This window comes from Pristis pectinata, chromosome 5 (assembly GCF_009764475.1).
Source record: "Pristis pectinata isolate sPriPec2 chromosome 5, sPriPec2.1.pri, whole genome shotgun sequence".
NCBI classification, from domain to species: domain Eukaryota; kingdom Metazoa; phylum Chordata; class Chondrichthyes; order Rhinopristiformes; family Pristidae; genus Pristis; species Pristis pectinata.
In genome coordinates, this window is record NC_067409.1 from 68813200 (window position 1) to 68833797 (window position 20598).

A 20598-nucleotide genomic window follows, 5' to 3' on the forward strand; every position below is an offset into this window, starting at 1 on the left:
CCAGGAAGGGGAGAGAGGTGTCAGAGATGGATCAAGGGAATCTGAGGGCAGGGTGGAAGTTGGAGGCAAAGTTGATGAAATTGAGGAGCTCAGCACAGGTGTAGGAAGCAGCCCAATGCAGTCATCAATGCAGCAGAGAAAGAGTTGGGGGGTGTTGCAGGTGTAGGCTTGGAACGTGGACTGTTCAACATAGCTGACAAAGAGGCAGGCATAGCTGGGGCCCATGCGAGTGCCCATGGTTACACCTTTGGTTTGTAGAAAATGGGAGAAGCCGAAAGAGAAGTTGTTAAGGTGGTGGTCCCCCTTCTTTTTCTTTCCCCTCCACTCCTTTGTCTTCCCTTATTCCTATGGCTCCCTTCCCCTGCCTTGATGCCCTGCCCATCTCCTCTCCTCCCCCATCCTTTATTCCATGGTCCACTGCCCTCACCTACCGGATTCCTTCTTCAGCCCTTTGCCTCTTCTACCTATCACCTCTCAGCTTATTACATCTTCTTCCTCTCCCCCAATCGACTACCTTCCCCCTTTCACCTGGACTCACCTATCATCTGAACTCACCTATCCCTGCCTGCGTGTGCTCCTCCCCCTCCCCCCACCTTCTTATTCTGGCTTCTGCCCTCTTCCTTTCCAGTCCTGATGAAGGGTCTCAGCCCAAATCGTCAACTGCTTATTTCCCTCCATGGATGCTGCCTGATCTGCTGAGTTCCTCCAGCACTTTTCATGTATTGCACCAGTCAGATAATGATCTGCCTTCCTGTCATTGCACCACAGTGGATAGCCTCACGTTTATCCACATTATACCTGATCTGTCATATATCAACCCTCCTCCTCATCCTGTCCAAATCAAACTGGAGCTTCCCTTGTATCCTCCTCAAGGATAACCCTCCCCCAGCTTTGTGTCATCTGCAAACCTGGAGACATTACATCTAATGACCCTGTCCAAATCATTATTGTGAATAGCTGAGGTCCCAGCACTGAGCCCTGTGGTACCCCACTGATCACTGACTAACACTCAAGAAAAGACCCATATATTCCGACTCTTTCATTCCTATCAGCCAACTTGTTCACCATCCAGATCAGCACCTCCACCCCAATCCCATGTGCTTTAAATTATTTACGATAATGAATAGCTTTATTTGATGATATGCACCTTTGATTTGTTCATATCTAATTGCACTGATAGAATTTCAATATGCTTTATGCCAAAGTTAAATTTGTATGCAAATAATGCCAGGTAATTACCACAGAGGAAATGAATCAATACTTTAAGGGAACTTTGCTTTCTGAGCCAAACCTACCAACACATCTACATAAAGGATCCAACAGTGCTCTCTGGGAGTAATGCACAGTGCCTTCAAATCCAGACTACTGCTGTTGTCGAACACTCGGTACAGGGTGTTGGCGATATCTGTACCAAGATCTTCCCCTCCACGACCTTCAAACTTCGGGTTTGCATTGGCAGAACTAAAAAGAAGTCACATTATAAAACAACATTCATCAACATTGCAGTAGATTTCAAGAAAATAAACAACTTAAAAAACAGAAATGGAGCAAGTTTCAGCTGACCATTTGGTTTCATTTTAATGTTAGTGAGACCAGCATTAGATCAGCAATCAAAGCCTGGACTGATGATCTGAATTTGTTGGAAAATTTAAATGCTGCAAATTAGAAATATTCAGCAATAGTATCACGAGCATCAGTAATGGTGACCATAAATTGACTCTTCAGGGCAAGGAAACCTGCAGTCTGACTTATCCACCTGAATATGGTTGGCTCTTAAAGGCCCCATCAAACTACACAGAGCAGAGGCAATTAAGGAATGGGCATTAAATGCTGGCCTTATATTTCTTTGTCACCTCCTTTGCTCGTAATACTTTACAACAAAGGAGGCCATTTGGCGCATTAGGAGCAATCTTAGAGCAATCCATTCAATTCCACCCACCCCCCCCCCCACTTACTTCCCCGTGACCCGTTTTGCCTCACATCAGCTCCCCTTGATTCTCTGACCACCGACCTATACAACAGGTAATGTAGAGTAACCAATCAACCTACCAACCAGCATGTTTTTGGGATATGGGGGAAAATCTGGAGATTCCAGAGGAATCCCACATGGTCAGAGGGAGAATGTACAAGCTCCACACAGATAGCACCAGAGATCAGAACCAAGGTCATTGGAGCTGCAAGGTAGCAGCCTTAACTGCTGAGCCAATGTGCTAATGACACCCATATTCCATGAACAAATAAAATGCCACAAGGTTTACATCCAGGACTTCTCCACATTCTTCTCATGGCTTTCCAAAATAGTTCTTTATGAACCAAGTCATTATAAATTTTGCCCTAATAACTATAGATAATTATCAACCAGTGAGTCTAATGTCAGTGGTGAGGAAATCATTGGAACTTTTTGTTTTAAAAAAGAGGTAAGTGCAGCTGATGTGGTCAACATTGACTTCAGTAAGGCCTTTGACAAAATTCCACGTGGAAGACTGATCCAAAAGTTAACAGCCTATGGGATCCAGGCAAGTTGGATCTACAGATAGCTTGGTATTAGGAGATAGAAAGTGATAGAGAAGGGATGGTTTTGTGATTGGAAGCTTGTGACCAGTGGTGTACCATAGAAATCAATGCTGGGACCCTCTCTGTTTGTTATAGATATTAAGTGACTTAGTTGTGAATGTATGATTAGTAAGTGTGCAAATGACACCAAATTTGTAAATAGTGTTAATAGCGAGGAGAGCAATTTTAGGCTACAGAATCATATTGGTCAGCTGATAAGTTGCACAGGGCAATGGAATTTAACCCTGATAAGTGTGAGGTTTTCTATTTTGGGAGATCCAATAAGGGTAGGACATACACAGTAAATGGTAGGGCCCTGGGGAGTGTTGAGGAACAAAGGGATGTTGGTGTACAAGTCCAAAGATTCCTGAAGATGGCAACACAAGTAGACAACATATGACCTGATGGCATATATCCCAGAATATTGAAAGAAGCAAGTGAGGAGATTGCTGAGGCTTTGACAAAGATCTTTGTGTTCTCACTAGCAACAAGCAAGGTCCCAGAGGACTGGAGAGCAGCAAATGTTGTGCTATGTTCAAGAAGGAAAACAGGGATAATCCAGGTAACTATAGGCCAGTGAGCCTCACGTCAGTAGTAGGGAAGCTATTGGAGAAGGTACTTAGGGATGGGATTTATGCTCATTTGGAAAGTCATGGGCTGCTTAGGGACAGTCAGCACGGATTCGTGTGGGCAGGTCATGCCTTACAAACTTGATCATGTTTTTTTGAGGAGATGACAAAGGAGCACGATGAGGGTAAGGCAGTGGACATTATCTATGTAGACTTTAGTGAGGCATTTGATAAGGTCCCTCATGGTAGGTTGATCATGGGATCCAGGGTAAATTGCAAGTTTGGATTCAGAACTGGCTTGTCCATAGAAGACAGAGTAGCGGTAGAAGGCTGTTATTCTGGCTGAAGGTCCATGACCAGTGGTGTTCCACATGGATCAGTGCTGGGACTTCTGTTGTTTGTGATATATAGCATTGACTTGGATGAAAATGTAGATGGGTAGATTATCAAGTTTGCAGATGATACCAAGATTGGTGGAATTGTGGACAGTGTAAAGGACTATCGAAGAATACAGCAGGATATACATCAGTTACAGATATGGGTAGATAAGTGGCAGATGGAGTTTAATCCAGTCAAATGTGAGGTGTTGCACTTTGGGAGGTCAAATGAAAGGAGAAAGCACAGAGTAGCTTGGTAGCTTTGAAGTAGAGGGATCTTGGGGTCCAGGTCCATAGTTCACTGAAAGTGGCTACATAAATGGATAAGGTAGTAAAGAAGGCATATGGCGTGCTTGCCTTCATTGGTTGGAGTGTTGGGTATAAGAGTAAGGAAGTCATGCTGCAGCTATACAGAATTTTAGTCAAGACTGCACTTGGAGTACTGCATGCAGTTCTAGTCACCTGATTATAGGAAGAATGTGGAGACTGTGGAAAGGGTGCAGAAGAGGTTTACCCGGATGCTGCCTGGATTAGAGGGTATGAGCTGCAAGGAAAGGTTGAACAAACTTGGATTGTTCTCCCTAGTGCGTCGGAGGCCAAGGGGAGACTTGATAGAGGGTTTTGAAATTATGAGAGGCATAGATAGGGTAGGCAGTTTTTCCCCAGGGTAGAAATGTCAAACACCAGAGGATATGCTTTTAAGGTTAGAGGGGGGAAGTTTAATGGTGACGCAAGGGGGCAAGTTTTTTTAAATTTAAATTTTTAAAAAATTTTTAATTTAAATTTTTAAATTTTATTTACAGCGTGGTAACAGGCTCTTCTGGCCCAACGAGTCCATGCCGCCCATTTTAAGCCCAAATTAAGCTACCTGTATGTCTTTGCAATGTGGGAGGAAACTGGAGCACCCGGAGGAAACCCACGCAGACATGGGAGAACATACAAACTCCTTACAGACAGCGATGGGAATCAAACCCCGATTGCTGGCACTGTAATAGTGTCGCGCTAACCGCTACGCTACTGTGCCGCCCAAAACTTGGAGAGTGGTAGGTGCCTGGATTAGGTTACCGGGGAGGTAGTGGAAGGAAGCAGTTTGGTGGAGTTTAAGAGGCTTTTAGATAGACACATGAATATGAAGGGAATGGAGGAATATGGATGATACACAGGAGGACATTTAGTATAAATTGGCATCAAGATCGGCACAACATCATGGGCTGAATGACCTGTCCAGTACTGTACTGTTTTATGTTCTATAGCGTGGTTAAGAAGGCAAACGCAAATGCTTTCATTAGTCAGAGGCATAGAGTACAAGAGCAGGAAGGTCTTTATAAAAGCAGGAACTGTATAAAACATTGTTTAGGCCAAAGCTGGAATATTGTGTGCAGTTCTGGTCACTACAGTATAGTAAAGATGTGATTGGACTGGAGAGGGTGCAGAGGAAACTCACCAGGATGTTGCCTGAGAGGTAATGTTTTGAGTATGAGGAGACACTGGATACGCTGGGTTTGTTGACCTGGGAACAGGAGGCTGAGGGGCGGAACCTGATAGAAGTGCACAAAATGAGGGGCAGATAGGCTACGTAGTAAGAAGCAGAGATGTTCAAGGCTAAAGGACAGAGGTTTAAGGCAAGTAGGAGGTGTAGAGGGGATCTGAGGAAGTACTTTTCTTCTATTCAGAGGGTGGTTGCAATCTGGGATACACTGCCTGATAAGAAAGCTGAGCCAGATCCTCTCTTAATAACTTAAGAAGCATCTGGAAGGGCATTTGAAAGGCCAAAGCATAGAAGGCTGTGGACCAACTGCTGGAAAATGGGATTAGTATACATAGGTATTTGATGGTCAGCATGGACACAGTCGATCAAAGGGCATGTTTCTATCTGTATGACTCTACAGCAGCAATCCTATTTGAAGTGCATCTTACCAGTCTACAAAGAATTCCAAGAAGCCTTCATTCGGCCTCTCCAGTTTGGGCGTTCCCATTTCTGCTTTGACGCCCACAAGGATATCCGTGTGACCCTGCAGAAAATGCACAGACACAAAGGTTACATCAGCAGTATTTAACCAGAAGCCAAACTGCTCCACACCTCAGAGTCTGGGATAGGTGGTTCCGAATTGAAGTCAAGCTGCAGAAATTTAAGCACAAAAATCTAGACATACTGAAAATCTATATATTTTCTCAGAAAGGCTTAAACAATTACATTGGACTATTTGGAAGAGGAGGATGGGAATTATCCACAATGACCTGGTCAATATTTATTCCTCAATCTGATTTTGCTGTGTACACATTAGCTACACCTTCCTACTTTGTAGTAATGACTACAGTGTAAAAGAACTTCACTGGCTGTATTGTACATTTGGATGTTCTGAAAGGGGAGCTGAAGGTGCCACAGAAAGCAAGTCTCTCTTTACAAAGCTCAGAATAATCCTAAACAAGTAAACACAGAATGTGGTTAACAGATTAAGATCAGACCTTCAAACATCAGATCAGCAGCCAATCTACAGAGGAAAATTTGAAGGTTCTTTTCTCAACAAACTGTCCTTAACAAACTTCTGTTCAGTAAAAAAAAATTGCATTAGTAAATACATTTATATTTAATTTCATAACTGACAGGCCTTAACTCTCTGCTGTTCCTCCAAAGACATTTTCTAGAATTATTGGCTTTTTTTCCAACATTTAGCAAGGCAAACACAAACCTTCAGGCCAGGCTGCTTGCTTTACCCTTAACATAAAATCTGGGCTACCCAAACAGCATTAGTCAAGATAAGCATTTTAATTCAAGTATTCAAAGGGTTCAAAGCATACTTCTGAAATTAGTTAAGTTTTTTTGGATCTACAATCAACCCTAGCTCTTAAATGTGGATTTTGCAGTGCTTTCATTGTGGTGAACGGCAAGAATGGCATCTCACTCTTGATCACTAGAAATAACAATTATGATAAAAATCACTAAAGCACTAAGTACCCCTTACTTTGAAACAAACAAATCAGCAGATGCAAGGCTGACTTTCTGCCAATAAAACACAATGGTATATTGTAATGTAAATAGGAAGCACAAGATCTTCATTCTCAATGAAATGCCGTTTAATTGGTTGGTTTCCACATCCTGGCGATACACAATTCCCTTTGAGCATTCAATTACAGATAACCCTTCTCATGGAGCTGGAACATACTCCCCTACTCCTACTGCTTGAACAAAGACAACTCTCCCTGACAGATGGGAGGTTTGTCTGTGCCACTAGAGACTCTAGTGTTTTACATTTCATCAAGTCCATACCGCACAACATTTAAAAGGCATTTAGACAGGTACTTGTACAGGAAAGGTGTAATGCAGGTAAATGGGATTAGTGTAGATAGGCATCATGGTTGACATGGTTAAGAAGGGCCAAAAAGACCCTTTTCTGTGCTGTACAACTTTTTGATTCTATGATAAGAATTGGCACATTATGTTGCAATTTCACAAAACACTAGCTGGGAGTATTGTGTGCAGTTGTGGTCACCACACTATAGGATGGATGTGATTAAACTGGAGAGAGTGCAGAGGAGATTTACCAGGATGTGGCCTATGGTGAGAGATTAGATGGACTGGGCATAATTTCCCTGAAGCAAAGGAGGTTGAGGGGTGAGCTGATGGAGGTGTACAGGTTGAGGGGCATAGATAGGGTGGCTAGTCAGAATCTCTTTCTGATGGTAGTGGTATCAAAAACGAGAAGGCATAGGTTGGAGGAAGAAGTTTTAAAGGGGATCTGAGGAGTAGGATTTTTACACAGGGCGTGGTTGATATCTCGAATTCGCTGCCAGAGGAGGTGGTGAATTGGATACAATTACTATATTTAAGAGGCATTTAAACAGACACTTAAATAGGCAAGGAATAAATGGATATGGTCAAAATTCAAACAAATGGGATTTAGTGTAGATGGGCAAAATGGTCACCATTTACGAAGTGGGCCAAAAGGCCTGTTTCTGTGCTGTACAATCCTATGATCTTCTGTGGCCACCGGAAAGAGCCTTAGCTTAGTGCGTTATCTGAAAGACCAAACATATGTTTTAGATACAGTGGCATGCAAAAGTTTGGGCACCCCTGGTCAAAATTTCTGTTACTGTGACTAGCTAAGCGAGTAAAAGATGACTCGATTTCCAAAAGACATAAAGTTAAAGATGACACATTTTTTAAATATTTTAAGCAAGATTACTTTTTTATTTCCATCTTTTACAGTTTCAAAATAACAAAAAAGGGCCCAAAGTAAAAGTTTGGGCACCCTGCATGGTCAGTACTTAGTAACACCCCCTTTGGCAAGTATCACAGCTTGTAAATGCTTTCTGTAGCCAGCTAAGAGTCTTTCAATTCTTGTTTGGGGGATTTTCGCCCATTCTTCCTCGTAAAAGTCTTCTAGTTTTGTGAGATTTTTGGGCCGTCTTGCATGCACTGCTCTTTTGAGGTCTATCCACAGATTTTTGATGATGTTTAGGTCGGGGGACTGTGAGGGCCATAGCAAAACCTTCAGCTTGTGCCTCCTGAGGTAGTGTTTCGGATTGTTATCCTGTTGTAGAAGCTATCCTCTTTTCATCTTCAGCTTTTCTACAGATGATATGATGTTTGCTTCCAGAATTTGCTGGTATTTAATTGGAATTCATTCTTCCTTCTACCTGTGAAATGTTCCCCGTGCCACTAGCTGCAACACAAGCCCAAAGCATGATCGATCCACCCCCGTGCTTAACAGTTGGAGAGGTGTTCTTTTCATGAAATTCTGCACCCTTTTTTCTCCAAACATACCTTTGCTCATTGCAGCCAAAACGTTCTATTTTAACTTCATCAGTCCAAAGGACTTGTTTCCAAAATGCATCAGGCTTGTTTAGATGTTCCTTTGCAAACTTCTGACGCTGAATTTTGTGGTGAGGATGCAGGAAAGGTTTTCTTCTGATGATTCTTCCATGAAGGTCATATTTGTGCAGGTGTCGCTGCACAGTACAACAGTGCAGCACCACTCCAGTGTCTGCTAAATCTTCCTGCAGGTCTTTTGCAGTCAAACGGGGGTTTTGATTTGCCTTTCCAGCAATCCTACGAGCAGTTCTCTTGGAAAGTTTTCTTGGTCTTCCAGACCTCAACTTGACCTCCACCGTTCCTGTTAACTGCCATTTCTTAATTTCATTACGAACTGAGGAAACAGCTACCTGAAAACACTTTGCTATCTTCTTATAGCCTTCTCCTGCTTTGTGAGCATCATTTATTTTAATTTTCAGAGTGCTAGGCAGCTGCTTAGAGGAGCCCATGGCTGCTCATTGTTGGAACAAGGTTTGAGGAGTCAGGGGATTTATGAAGCTTTGAAATTTGCATCACCTGGCCTTTCCTAATGACTGTGAACAAGCCATAGCCCTAACAAGCTAATGAAGGTCTGAGACCTTGGTAAGAGTTATCTGAGAGCTCAAATCTCTCGGGGTGCCCAAACTTTTGCATGGTGCTCCTTTCCTTTTTTTTCCACTCTAAAGTTGTACAAAACAAAAATAATACACTAATCTTGCTCAAAATATTGAAAAGAATGTTTCATCTTTAACTTTATGACTTTTGGAGATCAGTTCATCTTCTACTCACTTAACTATTCACAGTAACAGAAATTTTGACCAGGGATGCCCAAACTTTTGCATGCCACTGTATATTGTTTATCAAATTATTTCTAATTTGTCACTCTGTGCTGATTATTGTTATATTCTATTGGCAATAATGCACTCTCAGCCTAATTGTTACACCCAGGTTTATGAAGTGGGACTTGAACCCACAACCCTCTGACACAGAGGCAAGTACAGTACATGAGCCACATTATACACCACCTGTAATAACTGGAATAGTTGATAATGTAATTTGACTTAGTAATGGCAAATAGCTGGCAACATTTTCCTGATAACTGTTAGATACCCAAGAACTATATTTTAACAACTAAAGCGTCCCACATCCTCAGCAGCATATTTTTTTCTCTTTCCATCAGGTGGAACTACTAAAAAAACTACACAAAAATACAGTTCTGGATAATTCTCCACAGATGAACTACGATCCATTAGTGTTGATTGCTCTCATGTTTAAGAATACTTAATGAGGCTCAACAAATGGAATTAAATATTGCGACAGATGTTCCAAAGGACACTCCGATTTAGAATAAAGACAGCACCATACAGTCCTTACAATTTTCATTCTGGCAGACCCACTTGTGTTCGACACCACATCTGTTTCTATTTCTATGTGTCTATAATCTTCACAACCACGTCCATCAATTCGCAGATCATCCTGAAGAATGGAAACAGGAAAAAGTAGTTTTAATTCATCAATTCATAACTTTAAAACAGAACAATGTACAAAAGAACAAATATAACAAGAGAACAGTGGAAGCAAACTGAAGAGTTAAGTCAGGCAAGTAGGATAAAATTTTGTGCTCCTGGAGTGTTATATAGCAGTGGTTGTGTATTGTACTCAAACAAGTTTCCTGTGGGAATTTTTCCTAAATGCTTAGGGATTTGCTCAATAAAATATGGCAACACTCAGCACAGAATGAAGAAATAGAAATGATTTAGCAAACAATAGAAAGTCTGAAAAATTCCTTGCGTTTAATATATAATGTCCAGGCTCCTGAAACACCAACACCGCTTACCTGTAGCTCCATGTTTTACATAGCTTTACAGCCCCTCTTAAATAAAGGTGCAATGTTAGCCACCCTCCAGTACCTCACTCTTTGCTAATGATGATAAAAATGTATCTGCCAAGGCCCCAGTAATTTCTTCCCGCAATGTCCTAGGATACACTTGGTCAGGCTCCAGGGACTTATCCACCTTTCTACACTTTAAGACTGCCAACACCACCTCTATTGTAATGTTGAAATGTTTCAGGGCATCACGATTTTCTTCCCCGATTTCCCTAACATCCATGACCTGCTACATGGTAAATATTCATTTACGACTTCTCCCATCACCTGTGGCTCCACAACCACACTGATCTTTAATGGGAACTATTCTCTCCCTTGTTATCCTTTTGTTCTTAATATACTTACAGAATCTGAGGATTTTCTTTCACCTTATCTGAACTGTCCTCTTTTTGCTCTCCTGATTTCCTTCTCAAGTATACTCCTACATCCCTTATATTCCTCAAGCGATTTACTTGATCCCAGCTGCCTATACCTGATATATACCTTTTTCCTGACCAGAGCTGCAACGTTCCCTAATCCTGCCAGCCTTGCCCTTCATGCCAAGAGACAATACCAGTCCAAAATCGAGTCCCAGACCAGCTGTCAGCTGCGGCAGGGCTTACGTGCTATAACGGACTAAAAAATGAAGTCGGGCAGTATCACCTACAACAGCGCATTCCTTGCCAGTGAGCTTAACATATTCTATGCACGTTTTGAACAGAAGAGGATTGGTATGTCACCACCCACCCCGACAGCCTCCAATGCACCTGAACCTTTCTACAGGCACAAGATCAGTCTTCCGGAGAGTGAACCCGCAGAAAGCATCGGGCCCGGATGGTGTCCCTGGCCGTGTCCTTAGATCCTGCGCAGATCAGCTGGTGGGGTTATTTTCAGATATTTTTAACCTGTCCCTGCTTCAATTTGAGGTTCCCACCTGCTTTAAGACCACTATTATGCCAGTACCCAAGAAAAACAAGGTAACATGCCTTAATGACTACTGCCCACTCTGCCATTCACCATCATGAAGTGCTTCGAGAGGCTGGTCATGGCATGCATTAACTCCAGCCTCCTAGAAAACCTCGACTCTCTGCAACTTGCCTTCCGCTGAAGTAGGTCTATGGCGGATGCCATCTCCCTGGCCCTACACTCATCTCTGAAGCATCTGGACAGCAAAGACATCTATGTTAGATTATTGTTTATTAACTACAGCTCCACCTTCAATACCATAATTCCAAGCAAACTCATCCCCAAGCTCAGATACCCGGGACTCAACACCTCCCTTTGCAACTGGATCCTTGACTTGAGTAAGGATAGGCAGCAACACCCCCTCCGTCTCAACACTGGTGCCCCACAAGGCTGCGTCCTCAGCCCCCTACCTTACTCCCTATAAACGCATGATTGCATGGCCAGATTCTGCTCTAACTCCATCTACGTTTGCAGATGATACTAACGTAGTGGGCCATATCTCAAGTAATGATGAGTCGGAGCAGAGGAAGGAGATAGAGAGCCTAGTGACATGGTGTCATGACAACCTTTGCCTCAATGTCAGTAAAACAAAAGAGCTGGTCATTGACTTCAGGAAGGGGGGTGGTGCACGTGCTCCTGTCTATATCAACAGTGCTGAGGTCAAGATGGTTTAGAGCTTCAAGTTCCTAGGAAGAACTGTCCTGGTCCAAACACATATACGCCATGGCCAAGAAAGCTTACCAGTGCCTCTCCTTCCTCAGGAGGCTAAAGAAATTTGATATGTCGCTGTCAATCCTCACCAATTTTTATTGATGCACCATGGAAAGAATCCTATCTGGGCACCTTGGTATGGCAACTGCTCTGTCCGTGATCGCAAGAAACTGCAGAGTTGCGGACACAGCTCAGTACATCACGGAAACCAACCTCCCCTCCATGGACTCTGTCTACTCTTCTCGCTGCCTCAGTAAAGCAGCCAACATAATCAAAGATCCCACCCACCCCGGACATTCTCTCAACTCCCCTCTTCAATCAGGCAGAAGATACAGAAGCCTGAAGGCATGTACCACTAGGCTCAAGGACAGCTTCTATCCCTCTGTTATAAGACTATTGAACGGTTCCCTAGTACAATACGCTGGACTCTTGACCTCACAATGTTATGGCCTTGCACCTTATTGTCTACCTGCATTGCATTTCCTCTGTAGCTGTTATATTTTATTCTGCATTCTGTTGTTTTACCAATGCAATTGATTGGTATGAACAGAATGCAAGACAAGTTTTTCACTGTACTTCGGTACATGTGACTATAATAAACCAATTCCAATTCACTCAAACAGGACACTGCTCACCCTGAACTCTCCCTTATCTCGTCTCCCACATACCTGCAAACAGTCTCTCCCTATCAAACTTTGCAAGTTCCTGCCTAATGCCATCAACAATAGCCTTGCCCCAACTTGTGGATTAGTTCTATCCTTTTCCATAATTATTTTAAAACTAATCGAATCATGGTCACTGGGAAAGTTACCAAAAGAGAAAGGGAAGGACTGATTAGGGATAGTCAGCATGGCCTTGTGTGTGGGAAATCATGCCTCATGAATTTGACTGTGGTTTTGAAGAGGTGACCAAAAGGATTGACAAGGGCAGGGTGAGAGATATTGTCTACATTTATCATTCTGGACTTTGACAAGGTCTGCTAGATCCAACCATATGGTAGGCAGATCTGGAAGATTGGTTATGGAATGCAGGGTGAGCTAGCCAACTGGATTTTTTATTGGCTTGGTGGTAGGAAGGATATCTTAAACAAAGGAACAACATTGGCTACCCTCTGGAACCTCACCTGTGATGAGAGAGGATCTCTGTCAAGGCTTCAGCAATCTCATCTCGTCTCTCTCAATAAACTGGGGGTATATCCCATCAGGCCCTGGGGACTCATCGACCCTGATATTCTTCAAGTGACCCAATATCACTTCTTTATTTATCTTAAAATGCCCTGGCATATTAGCATTCTGCACACTGATCTCATTATCCACGTTCTTCTCCTTTGTAAATACTGATGCAAAGTACTCATTTAGGATCTTGCCCACATCCACCGCTTCCAAGCACATGTTCCCGTCCTTCATCGTCAGTGGCCCTACCCTCTCCCTAGTTATCCTCTTTCTGTGACTGGCTTGGGATTCTCTTTAATCCTACCTGCCAAGGTCTTTTCATGGCTTCTCCTTTCTCTCCTAATTCCCTTTGAGTTCTTTTATGGCTTCTTTGTATTCCAAGGCTTTCTTAAACCTTACATATGCCTCCCTTTTGTGCTAGACTAAATTGACAACCTCTTTCATCATCCAAGATTCCCTTACACTGCGATCCTCGTTCTTCTTTCTTACTGGAACTGTGCTCTGTGCGGTTGGTCTATCAACACCCTCCACATCAGATGTGGAACTTTAACCAAAAACAGCTGTGTGCTGATGAACTCTCCCTAGCTCCTGCCGAAACTCTCGTAATTTGCTGTCCTCCAATTTATTACTTTCCCCACAAGGTCTATTCCTATCTTTGTTTGGCCCTCCCCCCGATTCCCTGTGTGAGTTCCGTCCTATTTTCTTATATTTCTTCAGGGCCCTGCCTGAACTAAAACTTATACATGCTTCCTTTATCATTCTGACTAAATTTACAACATCTCTTGTCATCCAAGCTTCCCAAACCTTGCCATCCTTGTTAGAAATGGCAGATGGTGTTTAATCCAGACAAGTGTGAGGTATTGCAGCTTGGGAAGTCAAATGTAAGAAGAAAGTAATGTTAAATGGCAGGACCCTTAGGAGCATTGATGTATAGAGGGATCTTGGGGTGCAGGTCCATAATTCCCCAAAAAAAGCAGTGAAGAAGGCAGGGTGCTGAGTATAAAAGTTGGGAAGTTATGTTGCAGCTGTATAAAACTGTGGTTAGGCCACATTTGGAGATTTGTGTGCAGTTCTGGTCGCCACATTACAGGAAGCATGTGGAGGCTTTGGAGAGGGTGCAGAAGAGGTTCACCAGGATTGCTTGGATTAAAGAGCGTGGACTTGGACTGTTTTCTCTAGAGTGCTGGAGGCTGTGGGCTGACCTGATAGAAGTCTACAAAATTGAGAGCCTTTTTCCCCAGATGGAAATGTCAATACAAGAAGGCACAGGGTGAGACAGGAAAAGTTCAAAGGAAATTTGAGGCAAGTTTTTGTTTTACACAAACAGTTGTAGGTGGCTGGAATGCACTGCCAGGTAAGGTGGTGGGAGTAGATAGGATAGCAGCATACAAGAGACATTTAGACAGATACATGAACAGGGAGGGAATGAAGGGATATGGACCATGTGCATGCATATGGGATAAGTTTAAACTGGCATCATGGTTGGCACAGACATTGTGTAGAAAATCTAGAAAGCTCCAGAGCTCCAGCAATCCTCTCTTGCTTCCTTTAGTGATCTGGGATAGATCCCATCAGGCCTTGGAGATTTATCAACCCTAATGTGCTCTAATATTTCTAACACTCCCTCCTTCCCGATACAGACTTGCTCCAAATTATCAGCATAGCCCTCCCTTAACTCTCTAACCTCTTCATCCTTACCCTTCATTGTAACAGGAATATGCTGGCACTGAGATCTACTGATGTCACTTTTAAAAGCCTCCCGCTCCCCAATTTTGGTGTGCAAGACGCTTGAAGTAGACAGTGAAGGTAGACAAAATGGATAAGGCGGCATAGTGGGACACCGGCCTTCATTAGTTGGACGTTGAATACAAGAGCAGGGAGGTCATACTCCAACTTTGGTCAGATCTCAGCAGGAATATTGCATGTAGTTCTGGTCACCACATTATCGGAAAACTGATAGTGCTGGAGAAGGTGCAGAGATACATCAGGATGTTCCTTGGGATGGGTGTTTCAGTAATGAAGAGAGACTAGGTCTGTTTTCCCTGGAGTAGAGGTGATTAAGAGGGCTCATATTTGAAGTATATAAAATTACACATCTGGACCCCCTGTAGCCCACAAACCTGGACCCAACCCCGGAACCCCACTCCCCACATACGTCCCAGGACCCCAATACCTTGGTCTCCCCCCCCTCGCGCGCGCACACACACCCACCCACCCGGGACCCCCCACGAACCACACCCCACATACACCACCAGTCTCTCTCCTCCCCCGCCCCGGGACACCGGGTCCCCACCTGGACCCCATACATCACGTAGACCCGCTCCGCCTCACTCAGCACCACCGCCGCCATCTTGACGTCATCAAACTGCGCCGGCACGGCATGGAGGCGCATGCGCGTCCACACCTGAGCCCGCAAACGCCGCCTTTGAGAAACCAAGTATGAGGTTTTCCTGTGAAGAGATGTTATCCTGCGCGTCACAAGATAAAATAGAAAAATGATTAGTAAAATGTTAAAAACCAAACGTTGCTTTACTCGTGATAACGTCCTGACGTCTCTGAACGGTTAAAGGCGACGTTGATGAACGTTGAATGACGTCAGTTCCAGTGGCTGGAGTCTGGCTTCCGTTTCCTCCTGGTGTCCGGGGTAACCGGGAGGTGCCAGGGCAGCCGGCGAGGTGCTGAGGTAACGAGGGTTGTATTCAGCAGGTGGCGGGGAGAGGCGCATTAATTGGCGGGGAACCAATACCCTGGCCGGCAAGTGCGCTGGTGTTTCTCGGGAGGACTTAAGCCAGTTTGTCAGGCGGCTGGGAACTGGAGCACTAGGTCAGAAAGTGAAGGGATTGAGAGGAAGGTCCAATCCGTCTGTAAGGAAGGATAGGCAGAAGTAAGATAATAGACACGATGGCACGGATGGGTTGAAGTCTGTTCGTTTTAATGCTAGTAGTATTAAGGGTGATGAACTTAGAGCATAGATCAGTACATGGAACTGTGATGTTGTGGCCATTATAGAGAGTTGGTGGAGAGAGGGATAGGACTGAATGTTCCAGGGTTTTGATCTTTTAGAAAAGATAGAAAGGGAGTTGTACTATTAATTAGGAATGGTATTACAGCTGCACTCAGAGGGAGCATAATGGAGAGCTCATCCAAGAGTTCATATGGGTAGGACTCAAAAATAAGAAAGGTGCAATCACTCTGATGAGATTATACTATAGCCCCCCAATAGCCACTGGGACATTGAAGAACAGATATGTAGGCAGACTAGGGAAAGGTGCAGAAAGGTGTTTTTAAAAAAAATGTAACTGTGATCTGCATCTCCCCATTGCCAGTCAACTTCAACTCCCCTTCTTCCACTATCACCAATATGTCAGTCCTCTGCCTCCTCCATTGCCAGGAGAATTCCAAAGCACAAGCTAGAGGAACAGCACCTCATTTTCTGTCTTGGAACCTTGCAGCCTAACAGCATGAACATTGAATTCTCCACTTTAAGTAAACACACCCCCCACCCTGCTACTTCTCTTCTTCCCTTTCCTAGCCCATCTCTTTTTCTCACCTTTTTTTCCTTTTTCTCCTTGCCTTTGACCCATTACCTGGTGGATCTGCTCTCCCCTCCTCCCTGCATCTGCCTATAACCTGTTTAAAAAAAAAATTCCAGCATCTGGAGTCCTTTGTTTCTCTTGTAGAAGCAACAAGGTTGTTGTCATGGGTGACTTTAGCCTCCTTGATCTAGAGTCATAAAGCACGGAGGCAGACTCTTCAGCCCAACTGGTCCACGTTCACCAGGAGTCCCATCTAAACTAGTCCCGTTTGCCTGTGTTTGGCCCCTATCCATCTAAGTCTTTCCCATGCATATGTACCTGTCTAAGTACCTTTTAAATGTTAATGTACCTGCCTCAACCACTTTCTCTGCAGCTCATATAGACTGGTACCTCCTTAGTGCAAGAGCCTTAGGTGGGGCAGAATTTGTAAAGTGCATCTAAGAGGGTTTCTTAAATCAGTAGGTAGATAATCCAAAGAGCGAATGGGCCATACTGAACCTGGGAAATGAGCCTGGGAATGGGCCATACTGATCTTGCAGTGGGAGAACATTTAGGAAACAGTGATCACAACTCCTTAAGTTTTAAGATAGCTATGAATAAGGATAAGTGTGGAAGCTATGGAGAGTATTAAATTGGGGGCAGGGCAATTTATGAGACTATTATGTAGGAACGAGGGAGAGTTAATTGGGAACAGTCCACATCTGACATGTGGAAGGTATTTAAAGACCAACTGCACAAAGTACATGACAGGTATTTTCTAGTAAGAAGGAAAGATGGCAAGGTGAGGGGACCTATGATTACAAGAGACGTCGTGAATTTAGTCAAGAAGGAAAACAAAGCATATGTAAGGCTTAGGAATCTAAAAATCAAACAGAGCACTTGAGGTGAGTAAAGAAGCTAGAAAAGAACTCCAGAAGGGAATTAGGAGAGACAGGAGGGACTACGGAAAGTAAGATTAAAGAGAATCCCAAGGTATTCAATACATACATCAAGAGCAAGGGGATAACAAGGGAGAGGAAGGACCACTCAGGATAAAAGAGGGAACATGTGCTTGGAGGCGGAGGATGTGACCAAGGCCCTAAATGATTGCTTTGTGTCGGTATTTACTAAGGAGAAGGATGTGGAGGATTGTGCTAATGTGCTATGGCATTTTGAGATAGCGATAGTTGGATCTCTTAAAGAATGTTAAGATGGATAAGCCCCCAGGGCCTGATGGGATATACCCCAGGTTATTGAGAGGGGCAAAAGATGAGATCGGTGGGGCCTTGACCAAGATCTTTGTGTCATCTTTAGCCAAAGGCTAAGGTTGTTCCTTTGTTCAAGATGGGAAATAGGGATAATCCTGGAAACTATGGACTGATATGTCTCATGTCAGTGGTAGCAAAACTAATGGAGAGGATTCTTAGGGATAGGATTTAGCATTTGGAAAACCGTGGCCTAATTAGGGACAGTCAGCATGGCTTTGCGGAGCAAGGTGTGTTTTACCAACTTGATTGAGGTTTTTGAGGAAGTGATGAAGGTAGAGCTGTGGATGTTGTCTACATGGATCTTAGTAAGGTGTTTGGCAAGGTTCTTAAAGGTAGTTTCATCCAGAAGGTTAAGATGAATGGGATCTATGGTGACTTGGCTGTTTGGATTCAGAATTGGCTTGCTGATGGAAGACAGGGTAATTAGTGGTTGAGGGGACATCCTGAGATCAAGTACTGGGACCTCTGCTGTTTGTGATATATATCAATGACTTGGGTGAAAACTTGGGTAGGTGGATTAGTAAGTTCACAGAAGACACAGAGATTAGTGGTGTTGTGGGTAGTGTAGAAAATTGCCAAAGGGTACAGTGGGATGTAGATCAGTTGCAGATATGAGCAGAGAAATAGCAGATGGAGTTTAATCGGCCAAGTATGAGGTGTTGCACTTTGGGAGATCAAATGTAAAGGGACAGAGCACAGTTAATGGCAGGACCCTTAACAGCGTTGATGTATGGAGGGATCTTGGGGTCCAAGTCCATAGCTCCCTGAAATTGGCTGCACAGGTTGATAGAGTGGTAAAGAAGGGGTATGGCATGTTTGCCTTTTATTAGTCAAGGCATTGAATTCAAGAGTCAGGAAGTATCCTTGTTCACCAGTCCCAGAAAGCAAGTGTCAGATGCAGCATGCAGTTGGCAAGAGGTTTACCAGGATGCTGCCTAGATTAGATGGAATGTGCTAGAAGGAGAGATTGGACAAACTTGGGTTGTTTACTGTGGAGGGTGAGAGGAGACCTGATAGAAGTTTATAAGATTATGAGAGGCATAGATAGGGTAGGCAGCCAGTATCTTTTTCCCAAGGTCGAAATATCTTGTACTGGAGCGCATGCATTTAAGGTGAGAGGCTGCAAGTTCAAAGGAAACGTGTGGAGCAAGTTTTCTTTTACACAGAGAGTGGTGGATGTCTGGAATGTGCTGCCGGGGTGGTGGTGGAGGCAAATATGATAGAAACTTTTAAGAGGCTCTTGGATAGGCACATGAATGTGCAGAGATTAGGGAGAGATGGACATTGTGTAGGCAGAAGGTATTAGTTTAGTTTGGCATTTAATTACTGGTTTCATTAGTTTGGCACCACATCATTGGCTGAAGGGTCTTTTCCTGTGCTGCACTGTTGTATGTTCAATATTGTAATGTTCCATAGTTGGTAGTATGAGCAGTGCAATTGCAGATGGAATTTAATCCTGATGAGTGCAAGATACTGCTGCACTTTGTGGATGTCCTATCCTTATTATTCCTCCCAATGAGAAAGAGCCCTAGGGAGCACTGAGGTACTGTGGGCATAAAAGTCCAAGGATCCATAACGGTGGCTACACTAGATAGGGTTGTAAAGAAGGCATATGGGATACTTGCTTTCAGCGCATAAGAATATAAGAGCAAAAAGGTCATGGTGCAACTTTATAAAACATTGGTTAGGCCACAGTTGGAACACTGTGTGCATTTCTGGCTGCACGCTACAGGAAGAATGTGATTGCGCTGGAGAGGGTGCAGAGGAGATTTGCCAGGATGTTGCCTGGGATGGAGCCTTTCAGTTATGAGGAGAGGCTGAATTTATAATATTATGAGGAGCATTGGTAGAGTATAAAATAGGAAACTGTTCCCCATAAGCAGAGGTGTCTGTAGCTAGGTGCATTGATTTAGGGCAAAGGGTACAAGGTTTAGAAGGGATCAAAGGAAGAAGATTTTCACCCAGAGAGAGTCATTGAAATCTGGAATGCACCACCTGAGTGGGCAATGGAGGCAGAGGACTTTCACAGTATTTAAGTATCTAAACAAACACTTGAATTGTCAAGGGCTTAGAAGGCTACAAGCCAAGTGCTAGTAAATGGGATTAGTACAAAGGGGTACTTCAAGGTTGTTATTCATATAGTGGGCTGAAGGGTCTGTTTCAGTGCTGAGTAACTGAGTCCAGTGGTATCATTGAAAATGGCTGTTTCTTTTTTTGAATTAACAGGTTTAATTATGGACTACATACATCATGATATCAACTAGTCGCAGCAGAGACATTGAGCGGCAAGCTGAATATCTGCAAAGCCGACCAGTGTGTCCCACCCCCCTCCAGTGACAGCTCGATGGGATAGGATCTGGTTTATCAAAGATGGTTGTGGGCTGGCCTGTGTCATCGTAACCTGGATGGCTGATTTTCTATGCAGAGTTTGTTGTGGTTTTTGTAATGCTCCATTCCCGGAAAAGACTTGCTGTACAGTATCATAAATGGGATTATCTTCAATGCACTGGCTTTCCTTGCTTTGGCTTCTCACTCTAGGCCATGCTGACGGATCCTGTAAGTCTCCTCATTATCTCAATAACTGATTGCTTTTGGGACTCTGACTAATTAGAATATATTGAAAGCCTCTGCTAGCTTTCAATGTCTAAAAAACACCAGACATAAAGCCTTGGGTACAGTCCCATTTTTAAACTAACAATTAAGAAAAAAAGACAAAAAATTAAAATTGTGTAATCTAAAAATAGAAAATGCTAGAAATTACTCAGGAGGGCAGGGCAATATATGTGGGGGGAGAAACTGGTTGAAGAC

The 20598-nt window shown here is 43.5% G+C and overlaps 2 protein-coding genes across 4 annotated transcripts in view; one reads left to right on the top strand and one right to left on the bottom strand.

The window, feature by feature from the left end:
• Positions 1-15462, bottom strand: part of exosc7 (exosome component 7) — a 36866-nt gene extending 21404 nt beyond the window's left edge. For both annotated transcript variants that reach the window (XM_052015379.1, XM_052015378.1), the window contains exons 1-4: positions 15301-15462; positions 9666-9767; positions 5417-5511; positions 1296-1461 (exon numbers count right to left, since the gene is read on the bottom strand). In XM_052015379.1, the coding sequence (XP_051871339.1) occupies positions 1296-1461; positions 5417-5511; positions 9666-9767; positions 15301-15399 (462 nt within the window). In that variant the 5' untranslated portion in view covers positions 15400-15462. The remainder of the gene's footprint in view (positions 1-1295; positions 1462-5416; positions 5512-9665; positions 9768-15300) is intronic.
• A 90-nt stretch (positions 15463-15552) lies between these two features.
• zdhhc3a (zinc finger DHHC-type palmitoyltransferase 3a) overlaps positions 15553-20598 on the top strand; it is a 58875-nt gene continuing 53829 nt past the window's right edge. For both annotated transcript variants that reach the window (XM_052015380.1, XM_052015381.1), the window contains exons 1-2: positions 15553-15690; positions 20017-20346. In XM_052015380.1, coding sequence (XP_051871340.1) covers positions 20332-20346 — 15 coding nt within the window. In that variant the 5' untranslated portion in view covers positions 15553-15690; positions 20017-20331. The remainder of the gene's footprint in view (positions 15691-20016; positions 20347-20598) is intronic.